The 18,969-nt window shown below is 44.0% G+C and overlaps 1 protein-coding gene across 13 annotated transcripts in view; it reads left to right on the top strand.

Annotated features, from left to right (window-relative positions):
• Positions 1-18,969, top strand: part of SHROOM3 (shroom family member 3) — a 342,494-nt gene that overhangs the window by 313,149 nt on the left and 10,376 nt on the right. For 11 of the 13 annotated variants that reach the window (XR_008717216.1, XM_055588843.1, XM_055588842.1 and 8 more), the window contains 4 exons: positions 5,765-5,838; positions 9,334-10,140; positions 11,397-11,903; positions 13,949-14,099. Coding sequence is in view for 12 of the 13 variants with exons in the window: in XM_055588843.1 (XP_055444818.1) it covers positions 5,765-5,838; positions 9,334-10,140; positions 11,397-11,903; positions 13,949-14,099 (1,539 nt within the window). In the remaining variant the exon portion in view is untranslated. The other 2 variants (XM_055588846.1, XM_055588847.1) reach the window with 2 other exon arrangements.

Here is an 18,969-nt window from a genome sequence, read left to right on the forward strand (position 1 = left end):
AGCTGGGAATAAAGTCCAAGCACTCTGACTCCCAGGACTCGATTAGTTTCCCTACTTCATAGCCTGTCTCCAAGCTTTACTTGCACTGCAGCTCGGTGGCATACCTCATGATCCCCTTCCCAGATCAGAAGATACAAGGAAGTCACATATATTTTACCACAAGGGGAGAACACCCCTCCATTGACCCTTCAGAGAGTCTCTTTTCTCCAGTAGAGAATACAGTGATTTAACAAGCATTTGTAGAGCCTATGTTTTATGAACAGGACTGCATTATAGGTTTGAAGGAAACATAAAGGGAAATAAAGGTCATGCCTTTCTGGGGGTTACAATTGAGCAAAGAATATGTACTTATATACAGATAACACAAATGGTGAGTGCTTTGGGAGTGATCATAAATAACATGCTATGGGAGGGACACTGATTAGTTCTAATTGAGGGGATCTGAAAGAGCATCTCTTGAAAGAGAAGGGATTTGAACCAGGCGGTAAAGGATGGGCAAAATGTTGGCAAAGGGTTGCAGGTTGTGTGCGGAGGCATTATAAGTTGGAGGAAACAGCTTCACAATTAGCCATCACTGCCTGAGAGATCTGTTTGCTGCACTGCTTCTGAAAAACACATACACACAGCCTTCTGAGGGAAAATACCACTCCTGTCCAGACACTTTCTCTTAAGAAATATTTTCTCCCCAATATAAACCACCCCCACCCCCACACACATCCACATGAAATCTATAGAAGCAATCCTCCATAAGCCTCCAATAGCTGTTTTTCTCCCCTTGGAATGATGAACAGAGCTAATTTCCAGTGCTTATCCTACCTCCAAAAACACTTTAACAATCCATATATGTAGGTCCTCTCTGGTGGTCCAGTGAGCGGTTAAGACTCCATGTTTCCACTGCAGGGGGCACAGTTTTGATCCCTGGTCCAGGAACTAAGAAAAAACATGGTCCATATATGTAGCATGCCATTCCAGCTAGTGTGATAGGCTTCAGAGGCTCACTACATAGCAGGGCAAGCATTTTCATTTCTCTCCCTATGTTCTAAAGAAAATAGAAATGTTTAGGTGAAAACCAAATCATCTTCTGTCGTTAATTCCTCACTACATGTCATTATTCTCTTCTGGGGAAGTGGTTGGATGGTTCTGAATGTTATTTTGCCTTCCCTTCCAAATATTTCTTAAACCTGATAAACTGGGAAATAGAGTTCAAACATAGGCAGTATAGAAGAATGATCCCAATTAAATCCCAATTCTTGGGTATTATTTGAAAAACTTTCTAGAGATAGCTAAATACACGACATTATTTATGTTCTCTTTAATATAGCGAGTGCCATATTTAGAAAGTGGGGGATGTGATGGGGGAATGGAATATTTCAATGTGAAATACTGCTGCTTTGCTCCTGCAGATTCTGAACATAGTTTATCACCCCCAGATGGCAGTTTCGCCAAGACCTTGTTCTCAGCTTTCCTCCTGCATTCCCTTGCTCAGCAGTCTGACCATGCCTGCCCTGAGACCTGTTCCCCGGCAAGGTCTGCCCCTTATATCTTCTTCATATATCCATTGTCTTCCTTGGTTGTAGAACTAGTTAAAAACAAAACTAGTCTCCACGTAATTATTATGGTTATTATTTCAAGATACTATTATTTATTTGCATAAAGTCCAGGAACTTTTACCATTATCATTAAGCTTTGGTGAAGGTGTTAAATAAGGATTTTTCTCATCTCAGCTTGAGAGAACTCTGAGAAATTAAGTGACCCTGTAGAGACTAAACCGTCTGCCTGAGTTAAACCGAAAATATGGAGTCTATTTCTGGTGCCAGCTCAGTCAATAGCCTCCCAAACAACTGCGGCTTGCTCCTGCCAGCCAGATGCTAATAGCACAGGATTTTGCAAGCTTTGGACCAGGATTCAGCTCCGTTTCAAAGGTCCATTAGTGAGGATAGTTTCTGCTTCCAAAACAAGGTCAGCGCAAAAATTGATTTCTCTGTTTATAAAATTTGGTCATTCTTGGGTCTGAAATGATGGCTGCAGAAGGCCGCTGCCACTTGTAGCCTAAGACCTGCTCAGACACTCAGCAGACCCAGGCCAGCCCCTTAGCCAGCTGGGGTCATCTCTGAACAAACCACCTCTTGTTCCCTCTCCTTTAATTCCAAAAGTGTGATTGCAGAACAAATGAATATTAGTGATGGAGCTGAAGTGCCCATCCAATTCTTGGCTGCTTTCTGTTTTCTAAAACACTTTAGAAAACTTAACTGTTTTAAATTAGGTAGGCCCTGCAAAGCAGCTGGAAAAAATTCAAACATTTTTGCCTTGGAGATAGAAATTTATACCCATTCAATGCATAGATCTAAAATATAGCAGAAGCTATAAAAAGAAATCTTTTGGAGAAATGAGATTTCTGGTGGGGTATTTTTTTCCCCCCCCAGATATTGAGGTAGAGTCTTCTCTGGTTCTCACTGTGTTTTCAAAGATCTTCATTTCTTGTATGTGGCACGTTCACCATGTGAAGATGTGACAGACATTTCATTGCTGAGGAAATTTGCATGGAACCCCACAATGTTGGATGATAGTCTTGTTCTATAGGATACAGCTTGCCAATCATTTTTAGCACTTCTCAACAAGCACCCATTCAAGCTTGGAGATGAGTAACAATCACTTTCCACAAAATGTGAAGTTGTAAATAGCTACGATTAACTAAATGTTCACTATGTGCTAGTCACTGTGTTTTATAAGCATAAAACTAATCCTACATCTATGCAAAGGAGGAGATACTATTGTTATTCCCATATTACAGATGAGGAAACTAAGGCATAGAAAAACTGAGGAATTTGCCCTACCTGGTGGAAGTGAGGTTTGACTCCCTACTATCTTAACCCCAGAGGTTTTTAAGTCACTAGACCATGCTGCCTCCTGGTATAAAAAAAGACTGAGAGATGAGAGTTAAACATCTTATATCTGAAAACTCTAGCCAGTGAATTGATTTCATTTTAACATTTATCAATTACTACTACTTAAATAATATTTTTTAAAATTTCTCATTCATTTTAGCAGATACTTGAAGTTGATACTCCAAAGTAGATGAATATTGTCTTCATGTTTTATTGGTTGTAGAGATATTAGGATATCTTAATTCAGAACTCAAAGTAAGAGTGAGAATCAGAATTTGCTAGGATTTAAGTTTATAGTTTTAAGTGTAGTGTGCCTAATAAAGAATAAGAACTGGTGTACTTCTAAGTCAGTCAAACAAAGTTAGAGACCAAAAAAAAGACAGTTAATGAGTGGTATTATTCTGTATTTCCCCCATAGCCACTGCTTTTTCCTAAATTGTCATAGAAGTTTATACTGCTTACCAGTTTATAGAAAATCAAGTCATCTTTGGCAGTGCATACTTATCCAATCAAAGCAAATATGTGCAGCAGGAATGAATCCTCCTTGGGTTTTCTACTAGGTTGGGAAGGAATTTCCCTTCAGTCCAAAAGATGTTTCCATGGACAGAAGATGTAGAAATTTCTCAGTTGTCTATTACTGGCTCTCAGTTCCTTTAGTTTATGCATATCCTCATAAATATCAAGCTCATACTGTAATTTAAAGGAAGTAATAGAATGGAAGTATGTATTACTTCCATTACTAGCTTTGAGGGTACCTAGTGGCACCCCACTCCAGTACTCTTGCCTGGCAAATCCCATGGATGGAAGAGCCTGGTAGGCTGCAGTCTATGGGGTCGCTGGGAGTCGGGCACGACTGAGCGACTTCACTTTCACTTTTCACTTTCATGCATTGGAGAAGGAAATGGCAACCCACTCCAGTGTTCTTGCCTGGAGAATCCCAGGGACGGCGGAGCCTGGTGGGCTGCTGTCTATGGGGTCGCACAGAGTCGGACGCGACTGAAGTGACTTAGCAGCAGTAGCAGCAGCAGAGGCTTTTCCAGTTAACAACTGGTGAAGCTGAATATTCTTGTCAGTGAGGGAGTGGAGTGGAGAAAGACTTTAAAGAGACCATAAGAGTTTGGTTTTGTTTTGTTTTTCTCTCATTGAACAATGTGTACATTTTTTTTTCCTATATTGGAGTATAGTTGATTAACAATGTTGTGTTGATTTCATGTGTTGTAGCAAGGCAATTTGTCTTGGACCTATTCTTTTTCAAGTTCTCTTCCCATTTATTTCCCTGGATTTCCCTGGTAGCTCAGCTGGTAAAGAATCCGCCTGAAATGCAGGAGACCAGGGTTCGATCCCTGGGTTGGGAAGATCCCCTAGAGGAGAGAACAGCTACCCACTCCAGTATTCTTGCCTGCAGAATTCTCTGGACAGAGAAGCCTGTCAGGCGAGGTCGCAAAGAGTCAGACACGACTGAGCAACTTTCTCTTCACTTCCTTTTTAGGTTATTACAGAATATTGAGCAGAATTTCCTGTGCTGTGCAGTAGGTCCTTGCTTGTTATAAATGGGCTGTAAGGTTTTGTGAAGAATAGGAATTCCTATTCCCTCTAGTGATAATTGAGCAAATCAGAGACGCATGGAATTCTTTTTTCTCAAAGCATTGATGTTTTATTGCATCCAACTCAGCCACCTCTCAACTTAAGGTTCTAAAGATCACCCTTAGGCTTTGAGGAAATCATGGTTTGAATCCCAGCTCTTTGCTTAATTGTGGGCACTATACTCACTCGCTCTGAGGTGCAGTTTCCGCCCTGCTCCCCATTGTTATAGATTAAATTACAGGAGAAATGTCAGGTGCCTGACATGACTCCAGGCACTTCACTTGAGGATCATAAGGAACTTGGCAGAGTATCCAGCACATAGTAAATGCCCAGTAAGGGGAAGCTGTGGTTATTAATAATATTCAGGTTTGTTTCTTCTTTGGGCCTGCTCCCACCCACCTCTGGCTCTTCTTGCTTTTTAGTACCTCTACCACTGATTGGGGGGAAGGACCAGGAAAGAAAAAGAGAGAAAGAGGATGAAAAGCAATTAGCCCTTTGGACAGAATAAAGGGGGAAATGCTAAAATTAAGTTTATGGATTACCTGTGGATTTAATTTTCTTGTTTTCTACCTGACTCCTGTTATCATAAATAATTGAGAGTTTTATCAAGAGCAACATCATTGTCTTCATCAGGAACCTGTACGTATGACCTGATTTTACACTATCAAAAACTGACCTATAACCCACCAGAAACCATTATATACCCATATTAAAAACAGAAACAAATGACTACCCTTGAAGTGTCCCCAGAGTTACTGATATGACATGTGGATGAGATGTTTTTCCCAGAAAGAATGTATATCAACCTGATTACAAGCCAGATTCCTATCTGATTCTTGGGATTTTGCTAAATGTAGTAAACTCTCCTTTTCTTGTCATCTCCCGTATTTCCCTGTTGCTATTTTGAAAGTTTTGCCCTTTGAATTAATTTTCATCTTTATACTTCAAATATAGCAGTTGTTTCTGAACTCTGAAGGCAATTGTTATCAAACTTCTCTTGTTTAGAAAATGTCTTGGTTAAGAGAGGCACCCAGTGAGATAGACTGAGGTTCTACCACTTGTGACCTTGGAAAAGTTAACCTCTTGGGTCTGTGTCCTCATCAATGCAGTGGGGTTAACAGTACTTCCTGAGGCTTTGAGGATAAAATGGGTTAGTATGTAACATGCCGCCATGAGCCTGACAATAAAGAGTGGACCACCAATAAATGTTCATCTCCTTTACACCTCCACCCCCTTGGTAAATTTAAACACCATTTGTTGGTAATAACGCTGCTGTGCCTCTCTTCTGTTTTAAGGATGTGCTTTTGGGGGAAAACAATGGCTTTGGTCTCATGAAGGATCCATGTTATTTGACTGGCCCAGGTTCCAGGTATGTGTCTATAGTTATGATGCTCTTTGCCTCATGAATGCTGCTGGAGTTAAATGCTTTTGTTCATCTCTACTAGAAATTGAATTAAGATGTTATGATGTTTCATGGTGTCTCATGCCACCTTTTTCAGTTTGTCTAGGCTATAGGAAACCTTTTTATCCACAGATGACTTTGTCTAAGAATGATACTATTCAGAATAGGTTTTGAACATGTGCTGTTGAGGCGGTGGTTGACTTCTCGCGTGTTTACATCAGAATGGTTGATGATTGTGCTCTTCTCCAGCATATCCTCTGACTTTCTCAAGTGGGTCCTCTCTGGTATGGCTGATCTCTTCTGGCTGTGACCCACAGGATCAGGTCGGGAAGCACAAGCATTCATGAACAGCTTCACATAACAAGACAAATCACTGTAGGCACTTAGAAGACAGCAAGAAAGTCTTTTTTTTTTTTTTTTTTAATTGCCTTCAAAATCATTTCTCCTTAGAAAAATATTATGGATAATTTTTAGAAGTAGGATCTTTGGACTATTCACTTGGAGCTTAATGAGTAGAAATTTCCAAAGAGGATTTCCTCTGAACCACGTGTCTGTATGTAGTTTTAATGCAGCATTGTAGGACTATCTACTATAATCTGGTTATTACTAATGGTAATATAGTTAATCTCTCTCGTTTTTTTTAGGCCGGTTCTTTAATATTTTTTATGTTTCACTCAGTCATTGTTTCTCTCTTTTTCTGTATTCGTCTTCTCAATAATCCAGCCTAGTAACTGCCAGCATGGTCAGGAAGTAAGTATTAAGTTACCTCCTTTGCTCCCAAGGGCAGCCTTGTATAGTTGCTTTTGCTCCTGTAGCTCTTCCCAAAGTGAAGCAAGGAGTCAAGGTGAGGCTAAGGACGTTAGTTTGGGTGCATTGATTCACAGCTAGAAAGAAGAGAAGGTTGACTAGAACTAGAGCTCTGCCAAAAGAGCACTATTCTAAAGTCTAAGGTGAAACTAAAGTCAACCACAAAAACTCAAATTGCTCGATTACACGAAGGACTTGAATAGACATTCCTCCAAATAGCCAACGGGCACATGAAAAGATACTGCACATCACTAATCCACAGAGAAATGCAAGTCAAAAGCACACTCATGAGGATGGCTACAATCAAAAAAACATAAAAGCACAAGTGTTGGTGAAGATGTGGAGAAATTGGAACCCCTGTGCACCGTTGATAGGATTGCAAAGCAGTGTAACTGCCATAGGAAACATTATGGAGGTTCCTCGAAAAATTAAAAATCTGTCATGACCAAGCAACCCACCTCTGAGTATAAACCCAAAGAATTGAAAGCAGTGTTTTGAAGGGAGATTTTTATACCCATCTTCGCTGCAACACTACTCATAATAGCAGAGAGGGGGAAGCAACTGAGTTGTCCACAGGTGGTTGAGTGGATAAACAGAATGAGGTGTGTGCACACACTGGGATATTGTTCAGCCTTTAAAAGGAAGGAAATGCTGTCACAGCCTGCAACACGGATGAACCTTGAGGACGTTATGCTAAGTGAAATAAGCCAGTCGGAAATGCTTTATGGTTCCATTTGTATGAGGTATCTAAAGTAGTCATATTTGTAGAAAAGCAGAGCGGCAGTTACAAGGGCTGGAGGAGTGGGGAAAAGAGTCGTTGCTTGCTAGTTACCTAGCTTCAGATTTGCAAGATGAAAATGTTCTGGAGGTCTGTTTTGCAACAATGTGGATATACTTAACTGAACATTTTAAAATGAATTTAAAGTAGTAAATTTTATGTTATAGGATTTTTTTAACCATATTTTAAAAAATGCTATGAGGAAGAAAATGAGATTAATCAAACTTCGTTCTCTCACCCTCGATTATAAAAGAGACTGAAACAAAATCTTTATGACACTAGTTTTTATTCTTGGAAAACGATTACCAGGAAGAAGTATTCTCAATCAAACTAAGCATTTAACTAAACTACTATCTTCAAAAATATACAGTTTAAGTGTAGTTTCTATAAAAGAATATTAAGCATAAACTAAAAACATTATATCAAGGTTTATTTTGGCTGGATCTTTAAAAGATACACATTATTTTATTGTGTGTTTTAGTGATGTCTCCCCTTTTTTAAAAAGCAATATGAAATTACAACATGAATTAGTCCTTAAAACATCAGATTCCAGTTATTCCAGGTCCTATTAGAGGATGCTTAGTTCAGAAATATTTCATGTCCTATGATCTAAATAGCAGCGGGCAAAAGAGACATTGTTCAAAAGACATTTATTGAGAAGGTACTTTGTGTCAGGATCTGGGGGTCCCAAAGTGAATAAGACATGGGAGTAGAGAGCACCCTCAGCGAATCTCCCACCCCTGCATTTCTCGTGGACCCATTTGGGAACCCACCAAGAAGGACAGAATAGCCACTCTTGGATACTGAGAGGTTCCTGATAAGGAAGCTGCCTATAAATGAAAAGATCTGTGGTGGGAGGGAGGGTTTGCATCTAAGCGGAAGATGGGTACCTTACTACATTTTATATTAAAGAGAAAATAACAGCAGAAGAGCTAGTTGGGTTCTTTGTGGTCTTTTCCTTCTTCATGCTGCTTTACTCTCATCTGGCCTTAGGTGATTCTGTGGCCAGGACTGTGCTGACTGACTGGGGACCGAGCCACAGCCCCCCTTAGGACGCGGGTCTGTGAAATGAAGAGTGCCATCTGCTCTCCAGATTCACTTGCACACTAGTCAGGGAGCTACAGATGTGGGATTTATGAACTATGGATGTTTCCTGGAGACTTTTTAATCCTCACATTAACTCTTGCATGGCGGGCAGGCAGGGCTGCAGACGTGTTTTCTTTGTTTTGTTCTCCGTTTTTTCCTTTCAAACACAATAACAAAAGTACTGGAAATTGTTGGAGCCTAGAGGACAGCTGTTTAAACCACTATGCTGTCTGTTTGCTCATTATTGTCAGTCTCTTTCTCTAGAGGTAACTGCTTACTAGCTCCTTAGGTGAGACACTCCTTTCCTTCTTTCCATTTGGAGAAATTAAAACACTGGGAATCCAAGAGAAAGTTGTAAATCAAACCTGCGGATTCAGCAGCCCATGCAAATACTTTCCAAACAGACCACCCCCGTGGGGGTTCACTGGCAAGAGAATGAGGGAGCATTCTTTCCCCCAGAAGTCAGGAGCTGGTTCCCAAACTTGGTCTAAAAGGAGCAGAAGAAATGTCCTGAAGCCTGTCCTCAAATGCTGCCCTGCATGGAGGAAGGGGGATGAGAGAGAATTAATAAAAAGAAATGCCCTGTGACATTTTCCTGCAGGAGTTTATGCCTGTCCTGCCGTTGCATTTCAACTTTCAGGTTCTTTGTCTTAGCAGCCAAGGGGAAGCAGTGTGCAGTTTCTCTGGGGTCCTTCTCCCCATCAGAGGCTTTTCCTGCCTGTGGAATGCACCTTGGGCTCAGCGTTTGCCCCCTTTCATCAGCGCTAACCCACGTCTGTATCCTGTTCCAGGCCATTCAGCTGTTCCAGCCGTGAAGAGATGCCAGCGCTCAGGCACCACCCCAGCCCTCACTGGGGGGATTCGGGCTGCAAAGCAGGTAGTGGTGGTGCCTCTGTGCCCAGCGGGGGTCCAGGGCCGCTGGACCCTCCGAGACAGGCCAGCAGAACGCCTTGCCCTCTGCCACTGTCCTCGGGAACTCACGGGCATCTTCCAGACGCCAGGGCTGCACCCCTGAGCTCGGTCCTGCCTGCCCCTGGCCCTTCGAGCTATTGCTCACAGGCTGCAGCCCAGCCCTCCACACCAGCCGGGACCCCCAGAAGCGGCAGTGGCCACAGCCCGGCCCAGCCTCCCAGCCCTGAGCGCAAGATGGAAGAGCGCGCAGGGATGCGGGCCTCCCCGCCCTGGATGAAGCGGACCTACACAGTCAGAGAGGAGAGCCTCCCCGAGGACCCCCCGAAGCACTACCCCAAGCCACAGGATGCCCCCAGCTCTAGCAGCACTTCTGACCCAGATACACCTCTCGGGGCCCCAGGCATTCCAGGCAGGATTTCTCTCCGGATCTCCGAGTCGGCCTTGCTGGCTTCCCCGCCACCTCGCGAGGACTGCGAGGACGACGAGGTGTTTGTGAGGGACCCACGCCCCACCGCCACTTCCAGCCCCCGCTGCGATGAGCTGCTGCCGCCCCCTCCGCTGCCGCCCCCACCACCAACAACCAGCCAGGCATCCCTGGCCCAGAGCCTGGACCACTTCCCTCCGCCTCCCCCTGAAGCTGTGTGCCCGGCCCAGTGGGAGGAGGGCTACCTGGAGCCCCGTGCCAGGTGAGATCGCAGCCCTCTGCCAGTGGAGAAGGGTCTGCCACCCTGGTAAGATTTCCACACTCCAGGCTGCCCTGAGCTGCCTCTGCTGGCCCCTGGAGAGCCATGTCAGTTTCATGAGATGACAGAACTGTTTCCTCTCTTGACCCGGGTAGTCCTTATGCAGGGCTTCCGCAATGGCTCTGCAGTGAAGAATCCACCTGCAGTGCAGGAGATGCAGGAGATGCGGGTTCCATCCCTGTGTGGGGAAGATTCCCTGGAGGAGGAAACGGCAACCCACTCCAGTATTCTTGCCTGAAAAATTCCATGGACAGAGGAGCCTGGCAGGCTACAGTCCACAGGGTCGCAAAGTCAGACACAAGTAAGCACAGCAAGAAGTCACTGTGCTAGCAGCAGCCCTTGGGCGCTGAGGAGTGAGACGAGTGGAAATGGAAACCAGAACCCAGGAGGCCAGGTTTAGTTCTGTGGGCATGGCAGCTTCAGAGAGTCCAAATCCTGAATCAGTGAAGAAATAAGGCAAAAGGAAAGGGCATACAGAAGACAAAAATAATCACTCTTATTACTGAGAGAGCTGATCCTGGAGAATATGGCTTCTGTCTGAGTATAAGTGAGTCTCCTGACACTAGTCACAGGCTGTGCTAGACACACACACACACACACACACACACACACACACAGCAAGCACGTGTGAGCATGCCAGAGCGAGTCTAGAGGCAGCCTTACTCTAAAAAAAGAGGCTGGACTAGGAATGGGCTGTGGGCCGCTTCTCTTTGCAGAGTCACTCTGTATCCATAGGAAGGAATGAAGAGGAAGGCTGAAGGTCAGTAGTGTTTAGGGAAAACCTCTTCTTGGAAGCCAGAAGAATGGGGAAGGAGCATTTCCCAACACATACCTCCCTAAGACAACACTGAAGATACATCAGCACCTTTGTGGTAACTTCCTCTAAACACCACTATTATGTGATAAAGTGAACATTATCGGTTCACTTTCATAAAGCTCTGGAATCTGAGAGCAACATTCACCAAAACTGAACTCTTATTCAATCTATCCCCCTTAAAAAAGTCACATCCCCCTTGAAAGTCACACACCCCCCCTTAAAAGCCTCTCTGGGACCCTTTTGAACCTGCTGTTTGTGGGGATAACAACCTCAGAATCTCCTTACGTGTTGAAAGGTGTACCCCTGTGCCAGTGTCTCTGTCTTCTTTCACCCTCTGCTGACTCTTCTCTCACCCCTCTCTTTTTTTTAATATCCCTGACAGCTCCAGCAAACTTGCCAAGGTGACAGTTGCCAAGGAAAGGTCCATGGCTGGTGCAGCCCATCCGGTTGATAATCAGCTGCTGGGTTCCAGATCGCAAACTTCAGGCAAGAGTTTCGAGACCAAGGAGACCAACCCGCCCTCCACCACGGGTGCTCTGCCCCAGCCTGCTGGGTCTCTAAGCAAGCAGCCAAGCCCAGGACAGCCATCTCCCATGCAGACCCACAGCCTTATCCACGAGCCAGCCATTGGGACTGCAGGTTTAGAAAAGAATGTCAGTTCTGGCCCTCAGAAGACCTCAGAAGACATCAGAACAGAGACACTAGCCAAGGAAATTATCCACCAAGACAAATCTCTGGCAGACATTTTGGACCCAGACTCCAGAATGAAGACAACTATGGACCTGATGGAAGGTTTGTTTCCTCGAGATGTTAATTTGCTGAAGGAAAACAGCATAAAGAAGAAGGCCGTGCAGAAAACCATCAGCTTCCCAGGATGTGAGACCAAGAGGTAAGTCCCTGGCAATGTCCCCAAACAGACTTCAAATTAAAGTGCTTCCGAGGGGGTGATGATCCGGTGAGAGGATCATGAGCAGTTTGTATTTTTCCTTCTTTTGATTTCTCCTGGGTTACTGGAGTATTTCCTTGCATGTTTGATTTCCTTGAAGCTACTATGGGAGAGATTAGAGTGTTTTTTTATTTTCTTACAAGTTTTCAATGAAAACTATATGAATCAACAAGCTGGAACTCCACAGTTGGTGGCTTCAAGACCACCAACAAATAAAATCAGAGAGCATTTCATCTAAATTTGAGCTTGCATTTTAGAAATTTCCAACTGATCCTAACTGAATTACGGGAACACTGTGTTTTGAGTTGTGGGGGAGGGGAGAAAGGGAAGAACTACGTGGTGTTTCCAGGCTGTCCGCAATGTTATCAGAGGCTCTGATCACTTTATCCAAGCCCTCAACGGTAACCTTGTCCAGCCTCTCCTCTTTCAGTCTCTTACAGAGACTAACAGGAAGTGACTTATCCAGGGCCATGTGTTTAGCAAACACTTCTTAAGCACCCACAATGTGCAGGGCAGTCCACTGGGTCCCCTGTGGACCCACAGATGAGTTTTTATGGATGTGCCAGTCGGTTCACCATGGGTGGTTGTCTTCCAGCCATTCGCAATAGGAAGACCAGAGTAGTTGACATATACATTCTTAGAAAAGCATTTCCTGGCATTATCCCTGAGAACAAAAGTTTAGAAGTGAAATCCTCACGTAGCTTTGGCAGCATGGAAAGCTTCCTGAGGGATTTAAGAAGGATGACGTGCGCCATCTTCTGGTTAAAGTGAGCATCGTCCTGTCGTATGTGAGACTGCAGATAGCCACTGTGGGCTTCAGGTAATCAGATAAGATGCCCAAGAAGCCCATTTGTAAAGCAATGAATATGTGGGGAGGCAGGGCATATCAGAAGAACTTTTTACCATGTTTGGTTTTTTTTCCCCACCCCCACTAACTGGATTAATGTAACTATGTTTTTTAGAGGAATAACCTCACCAGTTGGGAAATTAGTGAAAACAGTCTTCTGGTGGTTCTGGATTCCATAGTAAAATGATGGTTTGATGTTAAATAATGTCACAAGATTATATCTGAGAAAACTAATTATGCCTACAGAGTCCTTTATTCAGTGAGTAGGGTCTTACCTACTGATTCACTGGAAAAGACCCTGATGCTGGGAAAGATTGAAGGCAGGAGCAGAAGGGGACAACAGATGATGAGATGGTTGGATGGCATATGAGTTTGAGCAAGCTCTGGGAGTTGGTGATGGACAGGGAAGCCTGGCATGCTGCAGTCCATGAGGTTGCAAAGAGTCAGACACGACTGAGCAACTGAACTGAACTGAGAGTCTTACCTATAGAGTGTGAGAGACAGCTTGATTATAGTAAAAAGAAGACCATAGTTATCAGGTCCACAACTTCTAGATTGTCCTCCATCCTCAAAAACCCCCCCTGCTGTGTAAGTAGTGAGTAGGTTTTACATTTTGTATGTGTTCATTGTTGACCAGCAAGCTCCAGGTTTCTCAGGCTTACCTGGAGCCCCAAGTGTTCATGAAAAAGGAAAACTGGTAAATGTCTGGGCAACAATTATAGTAGGCATCAGACACATTATGGAAACCAAGGAGGACTAGGAAATAATTAACCTAAAACCTGAGGTTGGTGCAGCACCTTGAAAACACTGTCATGTTGACTAAGTCTTGGCTCCCTGTTGTCTCTCTGTAAAACAGGAAGTTAGTGTCATTCTGGTATTTATCACAAGAGGAAACCATGCAGAAAGGTTAAACGTCCACAGTCCACTCCCCATCGTAATGTTGCCCTTAGTGGTTTTCCATCCCAAGTACTCTGGCTTCAAGAGCCCCACACATCGTGATCAGTCAATCGTAAATATTTATTAGGTCATCCTAACCCCTGGGAAGATATTACCCAGAACTTTTTTTTACATGTTTCCAAATGGACAGACGTGTGGTGAAAGGAAGCTGCATGTGGCTGTACTCTTATTCTCTCTGACCCAGGAGTGACGACAAGGAAGCAGTGGGCGTGTTGGTCAACTGTCCTGCCTACTACAGCGTCTCTGCTCCCAAGGCTGAGCTTCTCAACAAAATCAAAGCTATGCCAGAAGAGGTGAACGAGGAAGAGGAGCAGGCAGACATCAACGAAAAGAAGGTAAAGAAAGAATGGGGGGCTTTGTTCTGCTCCCCCAGAAAGGTAGTTCTTGCAGGCTTACTGGTGCCTTACAGCAGCGGCGGGTGGGGGCCGGGGGGAGGGCTGTGACATCACCAGCCTCGTGGAGCCATCGGAGATTCTCCACGTGCAGGGCACTTGGAACAGTTGCCTCACAGCTGCCCTGTCATTGTCCTTTTTACAAATGGCAAAAGTGAAGGGTAGAGGGATTAAGGTGGATTTCCTACAAGTCACACAGCTAGGACTAGAACCCAGGTCCCTTGCTTCCTGGTTCAACATGGGGATCCCGACACTGTTCTCAGCAGTTGACCAACCAATGCCAATGGTCTATGTCATTTTCATTTCGTGTTTCATGGTCAAAAGAAAAACTAGGAAGTCTAGAAACTTTAAGGAAAAAGAGACTGATTGTCAAAAGATACTTCGAGAAAAGGAAGTATTATTCTTTAGATCCCCTCCCCTGTACCACAGGGAAAAGCTTGAAAGCACAGTGTTGGGATTGAGTTGTTAGCATTTGCTGCTTCTACAGAAATTTTAAATGTAAAGCACTTTCAGAATGACCGTGATGCTGGTGTCTTCTCACACGCCCTGGAGATCTCAGCCCAGCTGTGCGCAGCTGCTTTCCCCACAGCCCCAGAGGGGCTGCCTGCCTCTGTGCTTATAGCTCTTCATACGTCTCAGGCCGGTCTGCTGAAAAGGGCTCTTTGTTGAAAAACTCGCCTCGTGCTGAGCCAGGAATGTAAGTGCTTCTCAGTGGTGCCAGTTCCAGGAAAGCTTCTCATGTGATTCTGTTTCATTTATTCCATAGTATGTGTCCTAAGCTCTCTTGTTTATGTGTTGGAATGAGACCAGAGGATATAGACCGTGGGAGCAAGGAGCAATGGGGCAGGAGGATTTAGGGGTTTTAGAAACACCTCCGTCAGTGACATTCTCTCTTCTACTGACTCACAGCGCATGGCTAACAGGCTGACACGATGCAGCTGCTGTGGTAACACAGGTTCTCCTCGCCCAAGGCCTCCCTACGTCCACGCCATAGCCTGTCTCCTGGCCCCCATTCAATGGGATTGGAGGGGGAAACCACCTTGCTATAGTCTGTCTATATTTATACCAAAGAGGGGGGGCTATAGAAACACCCTTAGAAATATCAAGTTGCCATAACATCTTTAACCGAATATTTTACAGTTGTTTTGTTTTTTGCGTGTAGACATACCCTGCCCTATAGTAGCAGTGTGGCAAATTATCTGTTGCTTTTTCCTCCCCATCTTTATTTTATTTTTTTCACTGCTTTTTCATCACTTTATCATCACCCTCTCACTCGAAGGATTATGTGACAAGAAGTATTTTTAGACTGAGAACTGAAGGACCAGAGGATTAATGCTCACAGGAAATGACATTAGGTACTATTTGTCGAGCAAGTCTTAGTCCCAGATGTGGGCTGTGTTTTTTTTTACTTAGTGCTTTATTACCTTCTTTATTTACACAAAACTGCTTTGATGCCTGTGTTGTCACATTTTAGGCTGAATTAATTAGAGTGAGTCAGGAGAGAAAGAGAAGGGGGGCATTCAAGACAAAGGGTATAGCCCAGGAGAAGAGGCAGAGGTGTGAAAAAGTATTGGGAGCTAGTATGTATTGAAGGGAGATACTTCCAGGAGGCTTGATATTATGATTAAATCAGAATTTACCAAATTTAGAGGCTAACCAAGAAAGGCCATGAATGGCAGGAAGGAGATGAAATGGGGAGGATTCATGGAGGCAGGAGGTCATGGAGGTCACATGGGGCTTTGTCTGAAATGCTAAAATTTGGATTTTATCATGTGACAGTGGAGAACCTTATGAGATTGTTTTAATAAACTGTAGGTTTATTAATGTGTAATAGAATGTGTGTGTGTGACTTGCATTTATATATCTGGTCAGGAAACAGGAACTATGTAGGCTTTAATTGATGTTGTTGAAGGCATTTATTAATAGATTCAGCATGAAGTTGAAATGCAGTTCTCTCCCTGGTGGCTCAGATGATAAAGCGTCTACCTGCAATGCGGGAGACCCGGGTTCAATCCCTGGGTCAGGAACATCCTCTGGAGAAGGAAATGGCAACCCACTCCAGTACTCTTGCCTGGAAAATCCCATGGGTGGAGGAGCATGGTAGGCCACAGTCCATGGGGTCTCAAAGAGTCGGACACGACTGAGTGACTTCACTTTCACTTGTCACTTTCCTGATATATAACAAGCTTTTCTAAGGATGGTTTTAAAACATGATGCTTGGTCAAGATTGTTTTAAGGCCGAGTATAGCCTTCCACCAAATTCTGCAAAGCAATAATATGCTCCCTAATGTTTAAAGTTAGTTATAACCTAACGTGTATTTCTTGGCATGGAACTCACTAAGTGTCAATGGAAACTACGGTCCTGATTTATTAATATTTTAAAACTTAAAATTAGCATTTCGAATCCATTCTCCTTTAACATACTTTTTATTTATATATCCTGGATGATGAATTATAATATTGCTCAGACAGTAAAGAATCTGCCTGCAGTGCAGGAGACCTGGGTTCAATTCCTGGGTCGAGAAGATCCCCTGGAGAAGGAAATGGCAACCCACTCCAGTATTCTTGCTTGGGAAATCCCATGGACGGAGGAGCCTGGAAGGCTACCGTCCATGGGGGTCACATAGAGTCAGACACAGCTAGGCGACTAACATACTTTATATAAGTATTACTTAAAATATAAAACACTCACTGTGTGAACTTCTGACAGACATAAAATCTAAAGACAGTTTAATACTTCTAACTGGCTAAACCCTGCCATGTCTGTTAGACAAAGATCTGCTTAACCAGATCCCATGATTCTCTGTTCTGAAGGCCAGAAGACTTTGGCTCAGAGACTTGGTGGAATATTTCAAAAAGAATCTGTTGTTCCTTAGAACTGGCTTTCCCCAGGAGACCAGTAGTGACCCAGATGACTCTCAACTGCCTGTCTCTGTTGCTCTTGCTTCATTCTTGAAGTTCCAAGCTTCCCTCTGGTCTGTCTGCTTTCAGCCTGAAAAACTTCCTTTAATGTTTCTGTTTTTAAGCATTTTTCTGCTGGTGACAAATTCTTTTAGTTTTCCTTCATCTAAGAATGTCCATATTCTACTGTCATTTCTAAAGAATTTTTATTTTACTGGATATGGAATTCTGGGTTGACTATTCTTTTCTTTCAGCACTGTAAAAATGTTGTCTCATTTCTTCTTGCTTCCATCGTTTCTGATGAGAAATGCACAGCCGTTGAATACTTGTTCCTTTTATATGGAATGTGTTGTTTTTATCTGACTGCTTTCAAATTTTTCTTTGATTTTTTCAGCAGTTTGGTTATGATGTGCATGGGCCTTATTTTTTTCATTTGTCCTGTTGGGGTTTGCTAAGCTTCTTAATTCTATAAACTTATGTCTATCACTAAACTCAGGATGCTATTAGCCAGTATGTCTTCAAATTTTTTTTTTTTTAATGTGCTAATCTTTTCCTTTTCTCCTTTTGGGACTCCGGTGACACAAATATTAGACCTTTTGATATGGCCCTGCAAGTCTGAAACTATTTGTTCATGTTTTTGATGTTTTCTGTCCATTCGTTCAAATTGGATTATTTCTATTGATCTGTCTTCAATTTCACTGACTTTCCTGCATTCTGCCAGTGATTTCCCCCCCCCCCCCCCCCCCAAATATTCCAGTTTTCAGTTGTAAAATTTCCATTCAGTTACTGTTTTGTAGTGTCTGGCTGTTCATTTCAGGAGTGTTTACTTCTACCATGGAGCATAGTTACAAAAGTTTTTTAAAGGCTTCGATAGTCCCAGCATTTGTTTATCTCAGGGTTAGCACCTGTTGGTGGTCTTCCCCTGAGAGCTGCTCACATTTTACTGGTTCTTTTCATATGGGGTAATATGGTATTTGAACAGTTTGAGAATTATGTTGTGAGACTCTGGGTTCTGTGAAAATCCTCCGGAGAATGTGGATTCATTGTTTTGTTTTCACAAGCAGTCAGCCTAGTGAGGTTCAGGCTGCAAGTTCCGTCCCACCCCTGGGTGTTGGTCCCGGTGTCAGTTCGGTTTTCAGAACCTCTGCTGTCTCCTGTGTGTCTGTCCCCCACGGGCACCTTTCAGGGCTGAGCTGGAGGCTCAGCTGAGTTGTTCTGTCACAGTTCAGTCCTGAAAGCCTCAGCTGTGCTGCTTTGGGTCTGTCCCACACGTACAGCTTCTGGGTGAGCCAGGACTTAGGCAGTTCCGACCCAGAGTTAGGGGGTCTCCCTTTCCTGCTCTCTCCTGTCCAGTATTCCCACGCCTCCTCCCATCCCCCTCCAGCCTCTGGCTCCCAGAGGCCCCTTTTCCTGCACCTCTGGCTAGAAATAGAAAGACACGTTCTCACAATGTCACAGCAGCCTGCATGGCCGTACTGTCTACATGGGACTCCCCTCGATAAGAGAAAGAAATAGTGGGGAGACCCCCTTACAGTTTCAGTCCATGGGGTCATTTTCCCAGTTCCTCTAGACAGAAAGAAGGGTTTTCTCTTGGAGTTTTAAGTGCTCACGCCATGTGGCTGTGCAAGGAGAGTCGCCTCAGGGAATGGGGCCGGAAAGGGAGGAAAAAATGAGAAGGAAGGGGAAGAACAGGATTTTTGCCACAAGCTTTATCCCACAGAAGGCGGGGCTTCTTTCAGCATTTTTGCTCCCATACCATCCCTGCAGTTCAGTGTTGAGGCTATTCCCAGAGCAGAGCCAGAACATAAAAAGGGGGAGAAACAGGAAGCTCACCCCAGTCTGGGTCATCCTTCAGGCTTGCTCCCTCCCCAGCGAGCTGCCAGTTAACCTTGCAGAGCCCTCTGCAGGGTCA

The sequence above is a fragment of the Bubalus kerabau genome, chromosome 7 (genome assembly GCF_029407905.1).
Source record: "Bubalus kerabau isolate K-KA32 ecotype Philippines breed swamp buffalo chromosome 7, PCC_UOA_SB_1v2, whole genome shotgun sequence".
Classification (NCBI taxonomy): Eukaryota; Metazoa; Chordata; class Mammalia; order Artiodactyla; family Bovidae; genus Bubalus; species Bubalus kerabau.